The sequence below is a fragment of the Monodelphis domestica genome, chromosome 2 (assembly GCF_027887165.1).
Source record: "Monodelphis domestica isolate mMonDom1 chromosome 2, mMonDom1.pri, whole genome shotgun sequence".
Taxonomy (NCBI): domain Eukaryota; kingdom Metazoa; phylum Chordata; class Mammalia; order Didelphimorphia; family Didelphidae; genus Monodelphis; species Monodelphis domestica.
The window spans coordinates 135595233-135618001 of NC_077228.1; the positions used below are offsets into that span (position 1 = coordinate 135595233).

General features: G+C 35.0%; 1 protein-coding gene across 3 annotated transcripts in view; it reads left to right on the top strand.

The window, feature by feature from the left end:
• The window catches only part of DNAH14 (dynein axonemal heavy chain 14), a 433094-nt gene that overhangs the window by 42191 nt on the left and 368134 nt on the right, over window positions 1-22769 (top strand). For all 3 annotated transcript variants that reach the window (XR_008916229.1, XM_056815999.1, XM_056816000.1), the window contains exons 7-11: window positions 3062-3226; window positions 5428-5540; window positions 12797-12859; window positions 15434-15578; window positions 21983-22114. Coding sequence is in view for 2 of the 3 variants with exons in the window: in XM_056815999.1 (XP_056671977.1) it covers window positions 3062-3226; window positions 5428-5540; window positions 12797-12859; window positions 15434-15578; window positions 21983-22114 (618 nt within the window). In the remaining variant the exon portion in view is untranslated. The remainder of the gene's footprint in view (window positions 1-3061; window positions 3227-5427; window positions 5541-12796; window positions 12860-15433; window positions 15579-21982; window positions 22115-22769) is intronic.

The following is a 22769-nucleotide window of genomic DNA, read 5'->3' on the forward strand; positions in this document are numbered from 1 at the left end:
TCTACTTGTCTCTTGAAGCAGTGGTACAAACTGCAGTGAAAGAGATTTAGGTTTAATGCAAGGAAAACCTTCTTAGCCATTAGAACTATTCGAAAGTGGAATGGGCTTCCTTGGGAATTAGTGGATTTCCCATCACTACTATAGGCAATCCAAAGCTGAACAAATCCCTCCTTTTTTCATATATGCTAAGGTCATTCAGGTTAAGGTATGAACTGAATTTGGGAGTTGTGACCCTTGAGTTTTTAGATTTTGTGCCTTTTCAGACTTTCTTGGGCCTAAGAACTGCTGAACAAATCCCTCCTTTTTTCATATATGCTTTACTTCTTTGAATTCTCTACTGTTAGCCTGGAAGAAGACCTTGAAACACAATCTACCAAGACTCTCCCCCCCCCCCCTTAAGTCTAATTATTGGTATCCCTCCTTAGAAAAATGGTTTTTCCTATTACTTTTTACCCCTATTATCATCACTTATTTAATTTTGGAAGTGATACTAGGGTAAAGACTAACACTACAGTTGAGCCTTTTAGAGAAACGATTTTAGTTATACATTTGGCTGTACATATCTATGTATGTGCATGTATATATATATATATATATATATTAATATTGTTGGCGGAATATTAAAGTGAAAAGAGCAGTAGATTTAGAGTGAGAGGATCTGAGCTAGCTCTGCCATTTTTATTACCTTAGGGAATCCTTTAAACTTTTGAGGCCTCAGTTTCTTCTATAAAATGAACAAGGTGAAATATTTCTAATTTGTTGACCCTATGATCCAACGAGGAATGGGCATCATGGGCAGAACATTGGATTTAAAGTCAAAATGTGTGGATTTGATTCTTTGAGCCAATGTATGTCACACATCCCTCAATACTCAGTGTACAGTATTTATATTTTGCAGTTGTTGAAAAAAATGCATCATGATGTTGCCAATTTGCCTCCAAACTCAAGCTTGACTATTCCTTAGACAGTGAATACACAATCTCTAGGCCTCTAATCTGAGTCTTTGCAGTTTTGTAGAAGATAGTAGAGCTTGAACTATAATTGGCATAGCTTTTATGAATATAGACTTAGCTTTCAGACCATGGAGAACTCTAAGGCAGGAATAACAACCACAATAATAATAATAATAATAATAACAACAACAACAACAACAACAACAATAATAATAATAATAATAATAATGTCAATAAAACATGGTGTTTATATGGTGCATTTTACTTTTATCATTCTCTTTGTGAAAGGGAATTTTAAAATATTAACTTAATCAATTACTTGGAATGCTCCACCCTTTTAACTAAATCAGACAGGAACTTGTGAATCCAAGAGTTCACCCCCTCAAAGGACAGTACAGATCCCACCAACACTGACCCCTGGGTAGTGTTAGGCAAATTGAGAGGCTTTGGTTGGTTCCTGAGATGTGATAGACCAGCCCACAGTAAAAGGAAGGAGGAACTAGAAAGGTAGGAAGTGACATAGAGAAAACTGCTTATAAAAGCCAGCAGAGAGCATTCTAGGTCACTTCTGCTTCTGCTATGATTGTGGCTTTTGCTGAGGGAGGACCTCTTCTACTTCTTCCGTGCTGATGGTTCCTGCTGAGGATCTTCTGCTTCTGCTGCACTGGCGGCTCTTGCTGAGGGAGGACCTCTTTGTTGGTATCTCTGCATTGGATTCTTCTGCGTGGCACCTCTTCTGTGTTGGAGGACTTATGCTTTGGTGGTAGAGACTCTCTCCGTCCTCTGGCCAGAGATTGGAACTTTGTTGGGGGGTGAGCTAGATTTCTTTGGAGCAGACTTAGAGTGGTAGGCTAGACAATCTCCTGATCACCTTCCTACATTTCCCCCTTTACTATCTCCATCTTGCTGTAATAAAGCTATTAAAGATGCTAATAGCCTTGTGACTTAAGAGTTAATTTTATAAATGGTGATCACAATAATTTTTTTAAGTTCTTATATTTGTCAAACCCATTTTTAATTTTTATCATTTGAACATCAACAAAGGGCATAACTAACATTATGAGGAAGACTTTTTCAATTGCCAAACAGGACAAAATCTAATCATTAGCTAGAAGAAGAGGTGTTAAAATCTAAATATAAAAAATTTAGAATGATAGATGTAGAACTGAAAGAGATGTTATTTACATTTTGTTATTGAACCATCATTACCACTAGTGTTTAAATGATTTTGATGTTTGGTAATAACATTCTAAGACAACAGAAATCTCAAGTTAGTATAAAAATTTCCTGGCATTATGGCAAGTATTTCTAAAATATTTTGCCCCAAATCATCTGCATTCAATGTAGTTGTACCATTATAAGCATTTTACCAGTATACGTGCAAAATAAGTAGGATCATAGAAAGTTTTTAAAATCTCTCATGATAATTGTTGGCACTTCTTTAATACATAAAGGTTTGTAAAATTCATTCCAAATAATAGCTTATTTGGATCTGACTGTAGCATACTTCTGTTTTAGAGGTGAAAAAAACTGAGGCGTCAAAGAAGTTTTAATATTTTCCCCAGTACCATATAGCTAGTAGGTGTTAGAGGGGCGATTCTAATTCAGTTCTTGCCTAACTTCTTTGTGTTATGCCACATTGCCTCTTTTTGACTGAACATCATTGGAAAATCTGAGATTTCTTCCCTATTTAGTTTTCCTAGGTTCTTCACATTTCCTCCACTAAAGTCCTACTGCAAGATTTCATCCATTGTGTGAAAGAGATCCTGGATTCTTGAAGTATATGCCAGCAGAATATAGTTTAGCTGATTCTATGTATTGAGAAATGCTTCTAATTTGAAATTAGTCTTTTAGAGATATTTGCATGGTGGTCAGTCTATTTATTTCATAAAGGCTTAATGAGTTTGACATTTTTTTGGTCACAGGAATTCATATAATTACTTACAAAAACAGAGGACTTGCCCTCTGTATTAATGGAGAGAGGACTCATACTGATCAAATCATGGATCTTTGCTATTAAGTCACTTTTAATGATTTAATTAGTTTTCTGTTTGTAATTAGATTATTTTTAGTTGGACAAAATGAGGATAAAATTATTTTGTTCATAGGAAACAGAAGATCTTCCAGATGATGGAGAATATATATATGGACTGCTCAGATATAGGGATGATTGCAGAGCTCTTTATAACCCATATGAGATTCAAGTGGTTTCTGCAAATGATGCTAGAACCCGTCAAGAATATTGGGTTATTACAGCTTCATATGTCTCAAAGGTAATGTATCCTTCTAGACAATTAATGCATTCATAATCAGCTTAAGAAAAGATTATATCTATGGTTGAATTTGATGAATCTGTGCCTTTTAGACAATTCTAGCAAAAAAAAAAGAAGCATATGGAAAAGAATTATTGTTAATCAGTTGGTCAACAGACAGTTATACTTTTTGTGTGCTAGACACTCTACTGAGAATTCCCAGGCACTGTGGATTTATTAATAAGAAGGGTTTTTTTTAAGTTAAATCTCAGAACAGTTATTGACTTTAAGGAGAAGACAGGTAAATTATATATTTATGTATATAAGATCCATGCAAAATAAGTGGAAAGTAGCTTCAGAGAAGGAGGATTAGATAGACAGGAAAATGGTGAGGGTCTATGGTGTCATCTTAGTCAAGTCTTGAAGGAAGGGATGTCCCTGTCTTCCTAAGGTGAGCAGATAGAGCTTTACTTAGGTAAGGGACCCAGTTCAAAGGCACAGATGGAATGTCACATGAAAGGAGAAGCAAGCAGGGTGGTATCGATGAATCTTAGACTGTGTTATGTGGGAGGTGTGAGAAGAATGGAGAGAGAGAGAGAGAGAGAGAGAGAGAGAGAGAGAGAGAGAGAGAGAGAGAGAGAGAGAGACTGAGTATGATCTGTCAGGCAAATAGGAAAAAACCAAGAGAAAACTGTATTTTGAAACCCTAGAGAATGTGTCCAGGAGACAAAGATAATTAATAGCATCAAATGTTGCAGAGAATTTAAAAGGGGATTGAAAGGTAGTCAGAGTTGTCTCTCAATCTCTTCATTTGGCAATTAAGAGATTACCAATAATTTTGGAGAAAGAGTTTCAGTAGAATGAAATTGGAAGTCCAATTGTAGAGTTCAGAAGAGTGAGAGCAGAGGAAGGAAAAGAACTGAATATAGATATTTTTAGGGAGCTTAACAGGAGAGAGAAGGCAGTAACTGCTGAGAAGGGTTGGATTAATTGAGGAATGGATGAGATACTAATATTTTTGTAGGTGTCAGGGAAAGAACCAGTAGATAGTGAAAGATGGAAAATTAAGAGAGTGAAGGTTATACTGATGACAACTTGCTAGAGACAATAGGAAGGGATGAAATTCAAGGTTCATATGACAAGACTGATCTTTGAAAGCAGTCTTTATTAGAGACTAAAATAAAAACAATAGGGTTAGATAATACATGTAAGTACTAATTATGTGCCAAACACTGTGCTGTGTAGGTTAATTTTAAAAGAATGTGAGGTAGGAAAAGGGAAGCAAAAGTGGCTTATGGTGGATAGCTTCCATTTTTGTTCTAATGTAAAAAGCCTTCATTTTCTAATGGTTGTGAAACAACTACAAAAGATAAAATAGAAAAACTTTGATTTCATGAAACTGAAAAACTTGTACACAAATAAAATGAACACATAGGATAATAAAGTAACACATCAAATGGGAAGAATCTGATTTAAATTTCTCTGATAAGGGTTTCATATCCAAGATATGTAAACAATTAATAAATATGTATACGATTAATGGCCATTCTCCAACAAATAAGTGGTCAAAGGATAGTAACAAACAGTTCTTAAAAGAAGAATTGCAAAGTATTGACAACCTCATTAAAAATGCTGTAAATCACTAATAATAAGAGAAATGCAAAACAGAACAACTCACATCTTGCAAACTGGCAAAAATGACCCCCCAAAACTGAGAGAATAGTATCATGTTGATGGGATTATGGAATGATAAACATACTTGTAATATTATTGGTGGAACTATGAAGTGATACAACCATTTTGGAAAGCAATTTGGCATTATGCACATAAAGCAACTACAATGCCATACCCTTTGAACCAGAGATTCCAATACGAAGTAAGATATCAATAAGAAGAACGTTCCCAATTATGCCAAAATATTTGTAGCAACACCCTTCTTATAATGGCAAACAATTGGAAATAAAGTAAATGCCCATATATTGCTAGTTCCTGGAATGACTTATTAATGAAGGCAAGCTTTTTTTATGTTTACTATTTTCTGGAGAGTATGTTTACTAAAAGTTTTAGGCAAGTACAATAAAAGAGATGACTTGGAACTGACAATTATATAAAACTTTCATGGCTATATAAATTCATAATTTCCTCATTTCCATGCAAGTAGGTACTTTTCCTTTTATTATTTTTCTTTTAGCAAAATCAGAAGTTTTCTTTTTCTTTTTCAGGTTACTCGAATAGATAAGAAAGAAAAAGTAGATATGATACCTGTCATGGAATGGCTTATGGAAAGAAATCACTTCATTACATTTCGTAAATTTCCTTTCTTTAGCAAATTCCGGTAAGACAAATAAAAGAATCTTTACTGAGGAAAAGTAATTCAGGTTCCTAGAAAATGTTGAGGACAGGACAGCTAGATTTGAACATAGTAGCCTTTGCCTACTGTTTGCTGTGGAATAGGGTTATGGGATTTACAAAAAAGAAAGGACCCTAGATTGCATGTTCCTCACCTAATAGGTAAGAAAATTGAGTCCTAAAATTGTAAAATAACATGCTTAACCTCACACAAGAGATAAAGGGCCAAACTTGAGCTGGATCCTGTCTATTCTTTTTCAGCTGATCAATATAGATTTATTTTCTAAATAATTTAAAGTTTCTGCCTCTAACCACTGAAAATTTTAATTACTTCTATTAGAAATATTTTTAAAATTATACTTTTTCTTATTCAAACAAAGCATGATTTTTTATTGTGCTAATATATATTTATATAATATCCTCTGAAAATATTAGGTGTACAGGACCATTTATCTCTGCCAAATATGTACAAAATATGCTGCTTTTGAGGATTTTATTTAATATTAAAATATTTTTACTTCTTCCCTGTTCTAAATGTTCTCTATCTTTACTTTTGTTCACAGTCAAGTCAAATCAACAAACTTTATTAAGCATTTACTGTGCTTTTTAGGTTTTTATCTAGTCTTAAAGTGTTTTTATTTCTCTCCCACCCCCAACCTCCCGCAAAAGTCTGAAATGCACTTTACCTCTGTTCATAGAATCAGCTCAAATCAGCAAATGCTTATTAAGCCCTTACTATATGCCAGGCATTGTGCCAAGTGTTGGAAAACAAAAACAAAAACAAAAACAAAAAAAGTCTCTGCTTTCAATAAGATCATAATCCCCTGGGGAGACCACATGCAAACAACTAAGTACAAATGATACGCCTACAGAATAAACTGGAGATAATCTCTGGAGGGAAGGTCCTAATATTAAAGAAGACTGGGAAAGACTTCTTACATAAGGTGGAACTTTTGCTGAGACTTCAAAGAAGCCAGAAAAATTAAGAAGCAGAATTGAGGAAAGAAAACATTCCAGGCATGAGGGCTAGCCAGTACAAATGCACAAAGGAGAGAGATTAATTGTCTTGCTTGAGGAATACCAAAAAGGCCATTGTCACTGGATCACAGAATATCTGAAGATAAAAGGTTAAAAAAAAGGCTAGAAAGAAAGGAAAGGGCCAGGTTATGAAGGTTATAAAAGCCAAATAGAGGGGGCAGCTAAGTGACCCAGTAGATTGAAAGTGAGGTCTTAGAGGCAGGAGGTTCTGGGTTCAAATGTGTCCTCAGACATTTCCCAGCGTCCTATTTCCCAACTTCCCTAAGCAAGTTACTTAACCTCCATTGCTTAGGCCATACCACTATATGGAAAGTAATGGCTTTTTTAAAATGCCAAGCAGAGGATTTTATATTTTTGTTGTATTATATTTCAATAGTTCTGGTGTGTGGTGATGAGAACCTGTCCTAGGGTAGCAATACTGTAGAGAAAAGGGGTTTGTATTAGAGATGTTTTGAAGACAGAATTAGCAACAGAGATTCGGGGAGGGTGAGAGAGTCAAGAGCGACATCCAGCTTGTGAGCCTTGGTGATGAAGAGGAAGATGGTACCAATAAGGAATTTAGGAAGAGGGGAGGGTTTGGGAGGAAAGATAATGAATTCTGTTTTAGAAATAATTGAGTTTAAGATGTTAACAGAATTTTCAATTCAAGATATCTAGTGGATAGTTGGAGATTAAAGACTAGAGATTTAGAGGTTGGAACTAGGGTTTATCTGCAGAGAGGATACCTGAATTCATGGGAGCTGATAAGATCACAAAGTGAAATAATAGAGGGAAAAGAGAAGAGGGTCCAGGATAGAGCCCTTTGAGACACACCCTGGATAACACCCAGCAGAGGAGGAAGAGAAGGAATTGTAAGACAGGTAGGAGAACCAGGAGAGAGCAGTGTCACAAAAACCAAGAGAGAAGAGAGAAGCCAGGACAAGGCAATGATCAATAGTGTCGAAAGCCTTGCTTTAAGATTTAGCTCAAGTCCTATACTTTGTAGGGAGTCTTTTCCAATTTGCCAACTGTTAGTACTTCTCCTCTCAAACTACTAGATTACTTTGTATGTGTGTGTATATTACTGACTTTATGCTTTTTACAGTTAAATGTGCCCATTGATTCCCCTTTTAGAATGCCAACTCATAGTAAGAAAAGATTTTTTCATACTTTGTACTTGAATCTTCCATCATTTAGCCCAATACCTGCTTTATTAAGCTTAATACATTGATTGATTGATTCCATCACCATCAGTTTGTTGGTTCTTCTAATTTATTGCTCTCTTCTAATTGATCACTTCTTATCTTTCTTGTGCTGAGAAAACAGAGAACCATTCTTACTGAATGACTGGAAATAAAGTTTTGCCTGAGGATCTGGGACTCTCTGGCCATTGACTGGCAGTGTAAATTTTGTCACTTGTGAGACTCCGATGGTCTCAGTAGAGTAAGTTACAGACTCTCACTGGAGCCTTTATCCAGGCTGATTAGACAACACCCTCCTTTACATATTCTACATTCCAGCCACACTTCTTATTTCCCTTTCCTTATATATACCATTTTATATCTTGCTTTTCTCTCCTTTTGCATAGGCTGTATCCTTCCTGCTTGAAATGCTATCCCTTACATCTGCCCCTTGGAATTCCTAAGTCCTTTCAAGTCTTAAGCATGCAATAATGTACCACCTTCCTCCCCACCCACCCACCCCCATTTATTTTGTATATTTTTTCTTTGCTTCTCTTGTATATAAGTGGTATTTACTAAGGAAAATGTAAGATCCTTAAGAACAGATACTGTCTCATTATTATATTTGATTCCCCAGACCTGATACATAGTGGGTATTTCATCAGGGTTTATTGTTGATCTATAAAGAAATGGAAAGGATTACCCTAGCCCTAATGCTAAATTCTGGATTTCCAAATGGTTGTTTATTCAGGAATGTTAAATTTCTATTTCATTCAGAAATTAACTGTGTGAAGTTGTAGTCTAGCCATGGTTGGGAACTTGTAAAAAGGCAAAGGTATAAGATAGGTTGTCATGTATGTGGAATAATTAATGGAGGTATTTTGACTAAAATAACTTGTAGCTCTTTAAGAATCTTTGGCAACTCATTCCTACTTCTGTGACCCTGGGCAAGTAGCTTAATCCCAACTGCCCAGCCCTTACCGCTTTTCTGCCTTAGAACTATACTTAGTATCTATTCTGAGACATAAAGTAAGGGTTAAAAAAAGAGAGAGAGAATATTTTGCAGCTCAACTATGGGGAAAGAGTGAAAATTATTATCTCTTTGCTGGAAGGTGTAACAAACTAGACAAACATATAGGAAGTGAGGGAGCACATGTTGCTTTGTTCTAATTCTAAGAATAGAGGTAATTTGATCTCAAGTATAGAATCAATCTGGAGTTGAGGAAATATTTTTTTAAAAAACTTTTTTAAAACTTTCAAGCTTTTTCTGATTTAGGTTTTTACAAAATGGCATTTATTGAAAGTGCTACAAATTTTTTGAATAAAAATCAACCTATGTTTCAGTGTAAAGTCCAAAACATTTTTCATGATAACTATATCAATTATTTTTCTAGTTGTTATTATGGACTTATCTGGCTTCTCTCTCTCTTTACAAGTATTAATCTTTAAAAATTGATGGTATTATGCCCAATTATATGGCAAAAAAATATGGCAATCTAGGTGATATGGATGAATACTTACAAAAATATAAATTGCCTAGACTAAAAGAAGAAGAAATAAATTACCTAAACAACCCCATATCAGAAAAAGAAATTGAACAAGCCATCAAAGAACTCCCTAAGAAAAAATCCCCAGGTCCAGATGGATTCACAAATGAATTCTATCAAACATTCAAAGAACAGCTAACCCCAATACTATACAAACAATTTGACAGAATAAGCCAAGAAGGGGTTCTACCAAATTCTTTTTACGACACAAACATGGTACTGATCCCAAAGCCAGGCAGGTTAAAAAGAGAGAAAGAAAACTTTAGGCCAATCTCCCTAATGGATATAGATGCAAACATCTTAAATAGGATACTAGCAAAAAGACTCCAGCAAGTCATCACAAGGGTTATCCACTAGGATCAGGTAGGATTCATACCAGGAATGCAAGGATGGTTCAATATTAGGAAAACCATCCACATAATTGACTATATAAACAAGCAAACCGACAAAAATCACATGCTTATCTCAATAGATGCAGAAAAAGCCTTTGACAAAATACAACACCCATTCCTATTGAAAACACTAGAAAGTATAGGAATAGAAGGGCCTTTCCTAAAAATAATAAACAGTATATATCTAAAACCATCAGCAAACATCATCTGCAATGGGGATAAACTAGAAGCCTTTCCAATAAGATCAGGAGTAAAACAAGGATGCCCATTATCACCTCTATTATTTAATATTGTCCTAAAAACACTAGCAGTAGCAATTAGAGAAGAAAAAGAAATTGAAGGTATTAAAATTGGCAATGAGGAGACTAAGTTATCACTCTTTGCAGATGATATGATGATTTACTTAAAGAATCCTAGGGAATCAACCAAAAAGCTAATTGAAATAATCAACAACTTTAGCAAAGTTGCTGGATACAAAATAAACCCACATAAGTCATCAGCATTTCTATATATCTCCAACCCAGTTCAGCAGCAAGAATTAGAAAGAGAAATTCCATTTAAAATCACACTAGACAATATAAAATACTTAGGAATCTATCTGCTGAGACAAACACAGGAACTATATTAACACAACTACAAAACACTCTCCACACAATTAAAACTAGATCCAAACAATTGGAAAAATATTGATTGCTCATGGGTGGGACGAGCTAACATAATAAAAATGACCATCCTACACAAACTTATATATCTATTTAGTGCCATACCCATTGAACTACCAAAAAACTATTTTACTGAATTAGAGAAAACCATAACAAAGTTCATTTGGAAGAATAAAGGATCAAGGATATCCAGGGAAATAATGAAAAAAAAATACAAAGGAAGGTGGCCTTGCAGTCCCAGATCTCAAACTATATTACAAAGCAGGGGTCATCAAAACAATTTGGTACTGGCTAAGAGACAGAAAGGACAATCAGTAGAATAGACTTGGGGTAAATGACCTCAGTAAGACAGTCTTTGACAAACCCAAAGACCACAGCTTTTGGGACAAAAATCCAGTATTTGATAAAAATGCTGGGAAAATTGGAAGACAGTGTGGGAGAGATTAGGTTTGGATCAACACCTCACACCCTACACCAAGATAAACTCAGAATGGGCGAATGACTTGAATATAAAGAAGGAAACCATAAGTAAATTAGGTGAACACAGAATAGTATACATGTCAGACCTTTGGGAAGAGAAATATTTTAAAACCAAGCAAGACTTAAAAAGAGTCACAAAATGCAAAATAAATAATTTTGACTACATCAAATTAAAAAGTTTTTGTACAAACAAAACCAATGTAACTAAAATTAGAAGGAAAGCAACAAATTGGGAAACAATCTTCATAACTAAAACCTCTGACAAAGGTCTAATTACTCAAATCTATAAAGAGCTAAACCAGCTGTACAAAAAATGAAGCCATTCTCCAACTGAAAAATGGGCAAGGGACATGAATAGGCAATTTTCAGTTCAAGAAATCAAGACTATTAATAAGCACATGAAAAAGTGTTCTAGATCTCTTATAATCAGAGAGATGCAAATCAAAGCAACTCTGAGATATTACCTCACACCTAGCAGATTGGCCAACATGACAGCAAAGGAAAGTAATGAATGCTGGAGGGGATGTGGCAAAGTCAGGACATTAATTCATTGCTGGTGGAGTTGTGAATTGCTTGAACCATTCTGGAGGGCAATTTCGAACTATGCCCAAAGGGCGATAAAAGACTGTCTGCCCTTTGATCTAGCCATAGCACTTCTGGGTTTGTACCCCAAAGAGATAATAAGGAAAAAGACGTGTACAAGAATATTCATAGCTGCGCTCTTTGTGGTAGCCAAAAATTGGAAAATGAGGGGATGCCCTTCAATTGAAGAATGGCTGAACAAATTGTGGTATATGTTGGTGATGGAATACTATTGTGCTAAAAGGAATAATAAAGTGGAGGAATTCCATGGAGACTGGAACAACCTCCAGGAAGTGATGCAGAGTGAGAGGAGCAGAACGAGGAGAACATTGTACACAGAGACTAATACACTGTGGTACAAGAGAACGTAATGGACTTCTCCAGTAATGGCTTTACAATGTCCCTGAACAACCTGCAGCAATCTACGAGAAAAAAAAAAACAAAAACAACTCTACTCAAACAGAGGACAAACTGAGGGAGTAAAAACATAGAGGAAAAGCAACTGCTTGACTACAGGGGTGGAGGGGACATGATCGAGGAGAGACGCTAAATGAGCAACCTAATGCAAATACCAACAACAAGGAAATGGGTTCAGAGCAAGGACACATGTGATACCCAGATGAATTGCACATAGGCTAGGGAAGGGTGGCAGGGGGTCGGGGGAAGGGTTTCTGGGGAGGAAAAGAAAATGATCTTTTTCCAATGAACAATGTATGAAAATGACCAAATAAAATAATGTTTTAAAAACTAAAAAAAAAAATTGATGGTATTAGAGTGATATAAAGACTGGAGCACAATTATCTCTTGAAAAACTATGCTTTAACTCTCATAAAATTAACAAGTCATTATATAAGTGGAAATTGTCTACCTTTGAACTACGTTCCCCAGAATTCCTTTTGTATTTCCTAGAATTCCTCTCCTCTCTCCACTGTGTTATATAGTCACATTTTGTATATGGTTGGCTGAAACTCTGCCCCCTTTCTCACTTCTCTTGTGGCCATGGCTAAGTTAGTACCCTTTTTGTTCCAGCTTTTAATTTTAGTTATTTTTAATAAATGTTATAAAATATAATACCAGGACTATTGGATATTTAAGCTTATACCAATAGAGCATATGATATAATGAAAATTATAAGCATAATTATATATTTTCAAAACTAGTTTCAAAGTATATTCATAGGGAAAAATTGTCCTCTATTTGACTATGTAGTATTAAAGGTCATTATAAGAGTTTTTAGTTACTGGAACTCGGAGATAGCAACATTTGAATAGATGAATAGGAAGCTAGTCTAGGGTATTTACAAATATTAATAGGCCTCCCACCAGAGAAGCATAAGATGTCACTCTTGGCCGTTCTTCCTAACATATATTTCTTCTTTCAGGATAAGAAAATCATTTGACATCTGGAAGAAGAATGTTAAAAGAAATAAAAGAGAGAATAACAAGTAAATATTCATAGAAATGATGTTTGTGAAAATTTCCAAAGGAAAACACATTTTTAACTGTAACATTGAAACAGATGTAAATGATTTAATACATTCATAGAATTAAAAAAGGACGTTGGAAAGTGATTCAGTCTATTACCTTTATGTGCCTATAGCTCAGTGTTTTTAAACCATTGATTGTTAATTCATATTGCTTTTCTTGGAACATTATAGAATATTCTTAAACTCCTTATCATAGATCTACAAAGAACCATAATTTTCCCTTGATCTTTGGCCCAGATCTGTGCTTTCAGAAGAGTGGATAAACACTAAAACGATCCAGGATTGTTGATCTCATTTGGAAATGTTTCCATGATTAGAGAGTCTGTACTCTTCCCTAATAATTTAATTTGGTAGTAGTCACCCTATAATTGAGAAATCTTTTCTTATACTAAATTGAATTTTCTTTTGAAATAAGCTCAATCCATTCATCTCATTTACTTTTCATTGGAAAGGGCAAAGAAATGATATGAATTTTCCTTAAAATTTAGTATACATGAAGGCATTCCCAAGAATAACAATCTCAGAGTTTGAGGGTCTTTTAGAAGTTATCTCTCCCAAACTATACATAGACAAGAATACTTCTAGTGTGCCTCACAGGTAAATAGCTGTTCAACACTTGTCTGAAGAACTCCAATTAGAAGAGCCCAAAGAAACTTGTACTTAGGAAAAGCTCTAATTTTTAATCAGTTTTCTTTGACATCAAATCTAATTTTTCCCCTTTCAACTTACACACTTTAAGAACACATTTAATATGTCTTTTGTGGGTAAGACAGCCTTTCATTTATTAAAGACAATGAAGTTTTCTCTTCTCCAGACTAAACATCTCCAATTCCTTCACCAAACCTCCTAGTTTATGATCTTGAGACTCTTCAACCATTTTGCCTATTCTCCAGACCATGAGTAGCTAACAGAATTAAAAAGCATTTACTAAGCTGTTACTATATTACCCTCTCAAAGTACATCCATGACTTTCTTTGTAATCAAGTCTAATGAACTTCATCAGTCCTCATCTTTCTTTCCTTCACTATAATATTTGACATCTGACTCTTCCCTCCTTCTGGAAGGATACTTTCTCCTTAGGCTCTAGAGCTGCAATATTCTCTTGAATTTCATTACTCTCTAACTAGTCCTCTGTCTTCTTCATAAGCTCCTCCCTTAACTCTTTAATGTGGACGTTTCTCAAGTTTTGCTTTTTCTTCCCTTTTCACTACTTTGGCAATATCCTATGGTTCTAGCTACCTCTCTTACTCAGATGACTTTCAAATCAATGGCTCCAGACCTGCATCTTAACCGCCCATCAGACATTTCTTCCTGGATAATCCATTGGCATCTTAAAGTCAACATGGCCAAAATCTAGTACCATTTTCTTCCTCCTCTTTTTTGACTTTAGTATTTCTGACTATATTCTATGTGTGAATAGAAAAGAGAAGATATCTCTTACTTTTCATTATTTCTCTTTCACCTTTGTTTGGAATCCAGTAGCATTCATATTCTGGTACCTCTCTACTATATAATTGATTTATTTCTTCTACTCTGCCCACGGGGGGTGCCATAGGCTTCCTGAACTATGTCTTGAAAACATTTTTAATTGTTGAATTCCTGCTTGTCCTTCAAAGTTCAACATATATTTCCCCTCCATTGTAAAGCTTTCATCATATCTCTTGATGAAAGTGAAATTTTCCCTCTCAGATGGCATATAATACTCAGTCTTTAACTTTTCCTTACACTATGTCTTGTTCACTAAAATCATGAATGTAATTAGACTCATACATTTCTTCCATATGTTTTATTGATATTCTTTCCCCCTCCCCACTCCCTACTCACTAACTACAAGCTCTAAGAAGCTAGGGACCATGCCCTATGTCATGGCTAACTTTTTTGTTTCTTTTATTTCATCTTACCCAGCACTCATGGAAAACATTCAATAAAAATATATATTTTGTAATTAAATAGTTGTGTTTTATTTGAATGGTGGTGTAAACCAAGGATGGTTTTAGCAATTCTTATTGATCCCTACTCCCTAGTATTTCAGATAGAATATTTTGGCAGAGCACCCCTACCTATATATCTACATATAGATATATACCCTTTAGGAAAACAGAATTACATTCCTCATAGAGAAATCTGTTTGCCTGTAGAGTCCTAAAAGCAAAAAGCTAAAAGCCACTGAAGATCTTAAAGTGGTAGAGAATAATAATATCACTTTAAATTTTAGCTCAAAACTCATAAAGTAAATTATTCTAGCTGACTCAGAAATTGATGAAATTATCATTATTTTTTAAACCCTTACCTTCTGTCTTAGAATCAGTACACAATGCTGTGTACTGATTTCTAGACAGAAGAGCTATAAGAGTTAAGCAATGGGAGTTAAATGACTTACCCAAAGTGATACAGCTAGGAAATGTGTAAGACCATATTTGAACCCAGAACCTTTCATCTCTAGGCTTGGGTCTCAATCCACTTAGCCATCCAACTACCCCAATAATTAACTATTTTAATAATTGAGTTTTGAGATAATTTCTAAACTTCCAGATTGATATTGAACAAGCACCTTTTTTTGGCTGATAAGTTATTTCAAGGATGTTTGCTTCAAATTCGGAACCTTTGTGAAGATGCAACTGCCCTCCAAAAAGGAAAAGTCTTTGAGGATAATCCCTCTGCCATTGTTCTGGTTAAGGTGAGTAAAAAATATTATACCTTGAAGTTAGTATATAAAAACCTTATAAAATAATTACACTGAATTTTTCAATTCAGAGAAATATGTAATCCTAATTCTAGCACTAGTTAAATTTTTTAGAGAAAACAATTGAATCTGATCCTTCCTCCATCCCATCCCCTTTCTTCAGACAACTAAAACATCCAAAGGAAGAGCTAAATATTTAAAAAGTATGTTTCTTATAATTTTCCTGATTTTAATCTTATAAAACCTTAAATTACATAATCATTTGATGAGTTTTGGTATTATTATAATAATGGTAACAATAGCTAATATGTACTACTTTAACATTTGCAGAGTGCTTTATCTTGACAACTTTGTGTGATATTGTGTGATGCTATTGCCCCTATTTGACAGCTAGGGAAACTGAATCTTAGAAAGAGTAATGAATTGCTCAATGTCACACAGCTGTTAAATGTCTGATGCAGGTTAGGTTTTACTGCCTGTACACTTAGCTAAGTTGGGTTCTCTGGACTATTTTGAAGTCTGTATTTGTACAGGTAGCATGGAAATCTGCCATCTGACAGTTCACAAAAAGTCACAAAAAGTTTCTGAGGTACTTATAATCACCAGATAATGTCTTGGTAGGTATAGCTGCAGTGCTGTGTTATATATTCTCTACCATTTTCTTGCATAACTTACTTGGATCACTAAATCTGGACTCCTTATGGTGGGCAGAACTTGCTGTGAATTTCCATTATAAAACTCCTGTTTCTAGAGGCATATCCACATGATTTAGCCATTCATTCAGTGCTTCTTTGGAGATATGACTGATCAATACATACATAGCTAGTGTCTTGGGCAGGATTGGAACTCAAGTCTTTCTGACTTCCAGGACCAGCAATCTATCCTCTGCACTATCTAAATAAGCCATCAGTTCCTGAACTTAGTAAGTATTTTGCAATAATAAAAAAAGGTTGAATAAATATTATAGCATTTTTTGGTAATAGATATGTAATACCTTTAGTCAAGATGAGATTAGGTTTATGTCTGAGAGGAAGCTGATCACTCACCATTACCACTCAATAAATCCTAGTGTCTCTGTTACTTCTATGATCAGAAATAAAATTCTTTGTCTTGCTTTTAAAAATTCTTCGCCATTTTTGATATCTTCTTACATAAAACTGTTATAAATTCTACTATGATGGAACAATACTGACACCTTTGCTGCTTCTCACACACATCATTCTGTCATTTCCCACTGGCTGTTGCCAGTGCCTGGAATGTTGACTTGTCATCTCCATCTCTTATAATCCTTGTTGTTATTGACATTGTGTCATTTCACATTCATCTCTTTGTTACCCTGTTTGGGGTTTTCTTGGCAAAGAAAAAAACTGTCTTGCTATTTCCTTCTCAAGTTCATTTTACAGGTGAGGAAACCGAGGCAAACAATAAGCTTCCTTTTGAACTTAAAATCAAAAACATCTGTGAAACATTTTACCCACCTGGTTGGTCTCTCACCCTATCACATTATTGAGAGCTACTCAGATTAATCTATTCTGATTAATCCTAATGAGACTATTGAAATGAGTCCCCTCAGAAAGAGACCTGACTTTGCATTGTTTTGTTGGGGAGGTTTCTGTTGACTGGAGGCCAAATGCCAAATTATTATTCCTTTTAAATGGAAACTAAACATGTAAAAGGTTTGTAGATACTGATAATTAGGTTACTATTATACCAGAGAACCCTCAATAACTTCCTAAGTCAGTGTCAGTTTTTATTAATGGCTTTAGTCATCAAACTATGGAAGGGAAAAGTACCCTAGCTCATGTGAGAATTAGTAGTTTTCTATGATCAGATTGTTGTTGTTTTTTCATTTTTCCAACCTCTTTTCTGACTTGGAACTTTATCTTTAAGTTAGGCTCTGTTCACCTCGGGGTAGGAGAAAGAGAAGACATTGTCTCAAGATCCAGGCATTTTGTGTGTGTGTGTGTGTGTGTGTGCGCACGCTACTGTCTTTAGAGTTAGTGCTGGGGCTTTGGAAGTTTTCAGTGCTTCCAGGGTAGTGTGATCTGGGAAAAGGTGAGGTCATTGTTCTCTTGGTCTATGTTTTGGTCCATGTATAGGAGAGACTCCTGATCCCTTATAGCCCAAAGTGCTGTTGCTCCTTAAGGTTCCTACTCCCTTGTGATCAAAAGTCATAGTGTTCCTCAGGGATCGTGCTCCTTTGTGACCAAAAGCACTCCTCTTAGCCCTGGAACTACAACCAAGAAGTGAATCTAGGCAATGGGATTGCCAAACAGCACTTTGTTTTTTTGTTTAAGATTTTATTTTACCAATTATATGTAATAATAATTTTTCACATAAATTTCCTGAAGTTAAAATATCCAAATTGTCTCTTCACTCCCCCTTCCTCGAGATGGTAAGCAATTTGATCTGTGTTATACATGCATTATGTTGCAAAACACATTTCCAAATTGGACATTGTTGTAAGAGAATACTCATATGAAACCAAAACCCCCAAATAAAAACCCAAAAATAAACTAAAGTGGAAAATAGTATGCTTTTATCTGCATCCAGAATCCAACAGTTCTTTCTCTGGATGTAAATAGCATTCTTTGTCATAAGTCCTTCAGAATTTTCCTGGATCGTTATATTGTTGAGAATAGGCAAGTCTTTCACACTTGATCATCTTACAATTTTGCTATTACTCTGTACAATGTTCTCCTGGTTCTTCTTATTTCACTCTGCATCAGTTCATGTAGGTCTTTTCAGCTGTTTCTGAAATCATCCTGTTCATCATTTTTTATACCATAATAGTATTCCATCACCACCATATGCCACAATTTGCTCAGCTATTCCCTAACTGTTGGACATCTCCTAATTTTCAAATTCTCTGTCACCACAAAAAGGGCTACTATAAATAATTTTGTATGAGTGGGTCCTTTCCCCCCCTTTTTTGGATCCCTTTGGGATGAAAACCTAGTAGTGACATTACTGGATCAAAGAGTATAATAAAGGTTCTAAATAGTCCTCCAGGATGGTTGGATCAGTTCACAAACTCCACCAACCATTAGGTTCTCCATTTTGCCACATCCCTTCCAACATTCATTTTCCTTGACTGTCATATTGACTAATCTGAAAGTTGTGATATGGTATCTTGGAGTTATTTTAATTTGCATTTCTCTAAGCAAGGGATTTAGAACATTATTTCATGTGATTATTGATAGCTTTGTTTTCTTCATCTGAAAACTGCCTATTTATAACCTTTGACCATTTATCAGTTAGAGAATAACTTATATTCTCATATGTCTGACTTATTTCTTTATATATTTGAGAAATGAGACCCTTTATCAGAGAAATGCTATAAAACTTTTCCCCAGGCTGTTATTTCCCTTCTTATTTTGCTTACATTGGTTTTTAATATAGCCAAAACAATTCATTTTATATCTTGTAATGCTCTCTATCTCTTGTTTGATCATAAATTCTTCCCTTCTACATTGATCTGACAGGGAACCTATTCTATTGAACAGCACTTTTGTAATGCATCCAGTGTTAGCACAGGGGTATTGTAAAGGGTAAAATTAGGGATTATTGACTGAATATACTATTTTAGTGGTCACCAGGGATTAAAATTCAATTCCAATGGAACACTCAATTTAGTTAGGGATTTTTATGGTGGTTTAATTACAATAGTAGGAAGAAATTAAGAAGAAGGAGAGAGGAAAGGGAATTTGGACTGCTCTGGCAAGCCAGATAGGAGTTGGAGGTCTAGGCCAAGGGGGCTTCTCAATCTAGCTTGGCTTCTAGCCATGAGGCCTCCTCTGAGATGAGGGCCTTCCTAGGAGGATAGCATTTTAGGAGATAAAGGAAAAAAAGGAATCAGCCTAAACCCCCGAGACAGCTCAGGGAAGATTCCTCACAAGACCCATGCTACAGAGCTTCTCCCAGTCTCCTCACTGGCCAGCCACAAATGCCAAAACCCGACAAGAGCTGCAAGCACACAAAAAAGCCACCTAGCACTCCCCAGACAGAGACCAACATCGCAAATGAGCCCAATGTCTCCACAAGAGAGGCTGGAAAGAGGAAGTGACATGAAATATATAGACCATTCTTTACATCACTTCCTGCATCTCACATGTACCAATGGTAGCTTAAGTTTGACTAAAAAAGCCCAGGGGGTCTTTCAGTTATTTCTCATTTGTCATTTGCTAGCACATGTCAATCATAGGCCATCCTCCTCAACATTAACCCTTAAGTAAGAGTGTATACATTCTTGGTTGCTAAAATTTCTAAAAACTAAACAGGATGTAGAAAATCTAAAATTCACAGAATTTTAATTCACAAAATCCTTTTAACATCTCGGGACTTTAAAATTCCTTTAGAACTTTAAAACTGCTTCTATTACAACATACCAGTCCCACAACTCATTTTTCCATCATGTGTTCTTTTGGCCTGTACCAACATTTGTGTTATAGACCATTCCTACTGATCTCTCAAGTTGTCTTGGATTGGAAAAATTTCTCACCTTCACCTTTTTTTTTTCTATGCTTCAGACTTCAATTGTAGGAACTGTTTCTAAGTTTTTTGGAGGGGAATATTGGGAGAATATGTGCTTCCTTTATTCTACTATCTTGGCTCTGCCCCCAATTCTTTTAATTCATCCTCACATGTCATGCTTTTCGATTCCCCTTACTATTCTGGTCATCAACCTTTAGGCACAATCCAGGTAGATATTGCCCTAAATAAAATGTGGCATCAAGTGTTGAATAATATTTTCTTATCACAGGATATGTATGATCTGGCCATGTGTCAATATATTTTCTTTCCTAAAATATGGTGACCAGAACTGAATATATTATACTTTATTCTGTGAGACAATGCCACTCACTTAATACTGTATCACATTATTCTCTTCCCTCTTCATATTATTTTGTCTATATCCCCCTTCACCTTTATCGTTTTACCCTGCTATTGCCCATTTTATATGCCTTATCTCTTTATCAGAATATAAATTCCTTGTTTTCATCTTTGTCTCTTAGTTCTAAAAAAATATTTCACACACAGGTTCCCAACATGTTTCTTGAGCTGAATAGTAGATGTCTAGTAAGTTTTGGTCATATGATTTAGGTTGCAATTAGATTGTGTAGGTCTTTGAATGTTTGGTTCAAGAATTTAAATTTTATTCTTTTGTTATAAGAGGACTATTTGAAAATTAATGTACAAGGAAATTATGTAATTAAAATTGTACATTATGGAGATTAACATGATTTTAGTTTTGATAGATCCTGTTTGCAACAGGAGGAAGAATGGAGATCAAAAGACCAATTAAAGAGGCAGTAGCAATAGATATGAAGTGATAAGAACCTGATTTAATAGGAATATTCATGAACAAAAGGCTACATACATTTGGAAGAAAGTGATTTAGAGTTAGATGGTACTTCAGCTAAAATGTAGTCCAACAGTTGGCAAATTTCCTGCTTCCTCTCCCTTTATCCCTTGATTCAGAGTGTTGTAGTTACCGAAGAAAAATGTTAGAAACCTCTCTCCCCTACCTCCATATTTTAATCATAGAATAACCATACTCTAACTATAATCTAATCATTATATACTTGCCCCCTAGAACTCTGCACTCATGGGAAACAATGAGTTATAAGGCTACTACTGAGAGTTGATAAGGATGTTGGCAGTGTCAGTGGAAAAGAAGATAAAGAAACAAGAGCACTATTAAAGTGCAATCTGTAGAACTTGGCAATAGAGAGAGAGTGGGAATTATTGTAGAGGAATAGTTAAAAGTGGATCCTATATTTTGAGTTTGAAAGAATGGAAGATGGTGCTTTCAATAATAAGTGGGCATTTAGGGAAAAGGACAGATTATTTAGGGGAAGATAATGATTCAAATTTGAGACCTGTAGAGTTTGAGGCACTGAGCATCAGTCAAATCAAATCTCAAAGGTCATGCAGCAATTTCCTAATTTTATAGAAAAGGAATCTGTGATCCAGACACTAGTCTAAGGTTAAATAGTTAAGTAGGTGGTTGTAGAATAGAAAATAGAACTTATGCCTCTTATTTCCTGGTTGGAAACTTTTTCTATTATTATTCTATGAAGTTTTCCTGCAGTGAGGATGGAAGTGGATGAGGCTGGGGTTACAGATCATTAAAAATTGCCTTCATTCTAAATTTGTACATTTCCTTAAAACTAGTTTTAATAATTGGTAATCATGGGTTTCCTTATTCTTTTGACATAGTTAATTCTGCAAATTATCTGGGGTTTTGTATTTGCTTGTTTTTATAGCAATTATGTTGAAATATCCTTTTAATTTCCTCTTTTATGATCAGAAAACAATTAGCAAAATATTTTTCTTACCTTAGATTTATCAAGTAACTCTAAATTTCAAAGGCTTATTCTTTACTCTTGTATTAGCTGGACCGATCCCATACATACTCTCTAGATGAATTTTGTGAGGAGCAATCACATCAGACTCTTGTAGCAAAGGAAAAGTTGGAGAAACTTAAGGAAGAAATCATTTCAGTGCTTAAAAGTACATTTTTAAAGGTAATCTTTAAGATGTCTTATTTCTCTATAGTAATCCTCTAGAAGTAAATGTTGTGCCATATATACCATGCTAAAACTCTTCAGTTCCTTTCTGACCGCTTATTCAGTTTACCAAGGTTATTGAAGAATAACTTTTGTGTCTTAAATAGAATTATTGTCCCAAATTGGAGTCCTGAAAGGATCAGGGAGAAGTTAAGTTGAGGGGCCAAAGGACTGATCAATTCAACCTATTTATTGAGCACCTGTTATATACATTACATTTCACAAAGTATTATAGAGAATACAAAGAACTATCTACAAGATGTGGTCCTACCCTCAAGGAACTTAAAATCTGGTTAAGGACATGGTATAATCTTGAAAAGATAAATGCAATGTGATAAGTGACAAATGAGTGGTGTATACATTATGTGTTAACTCCAAAAAAAAAAATCATAGGAGGAAGATATCTATTTTAGCTAAGGAGGTCAAGGGAGGTTTAATGAACAATTATGACAATTTAGATATGCTGAAATGAGGTCTCTTAAGGCGAAGAGCACGGTGAATTAAGGGAAACATCCCAAATCTATTTGATGTATGGTGAGTTTTTTTTTTTTTTACTGTTGTATTACATTTGTATATGAGTAGTGGTAAAAAATAATGCTGGGACCAAATTGGT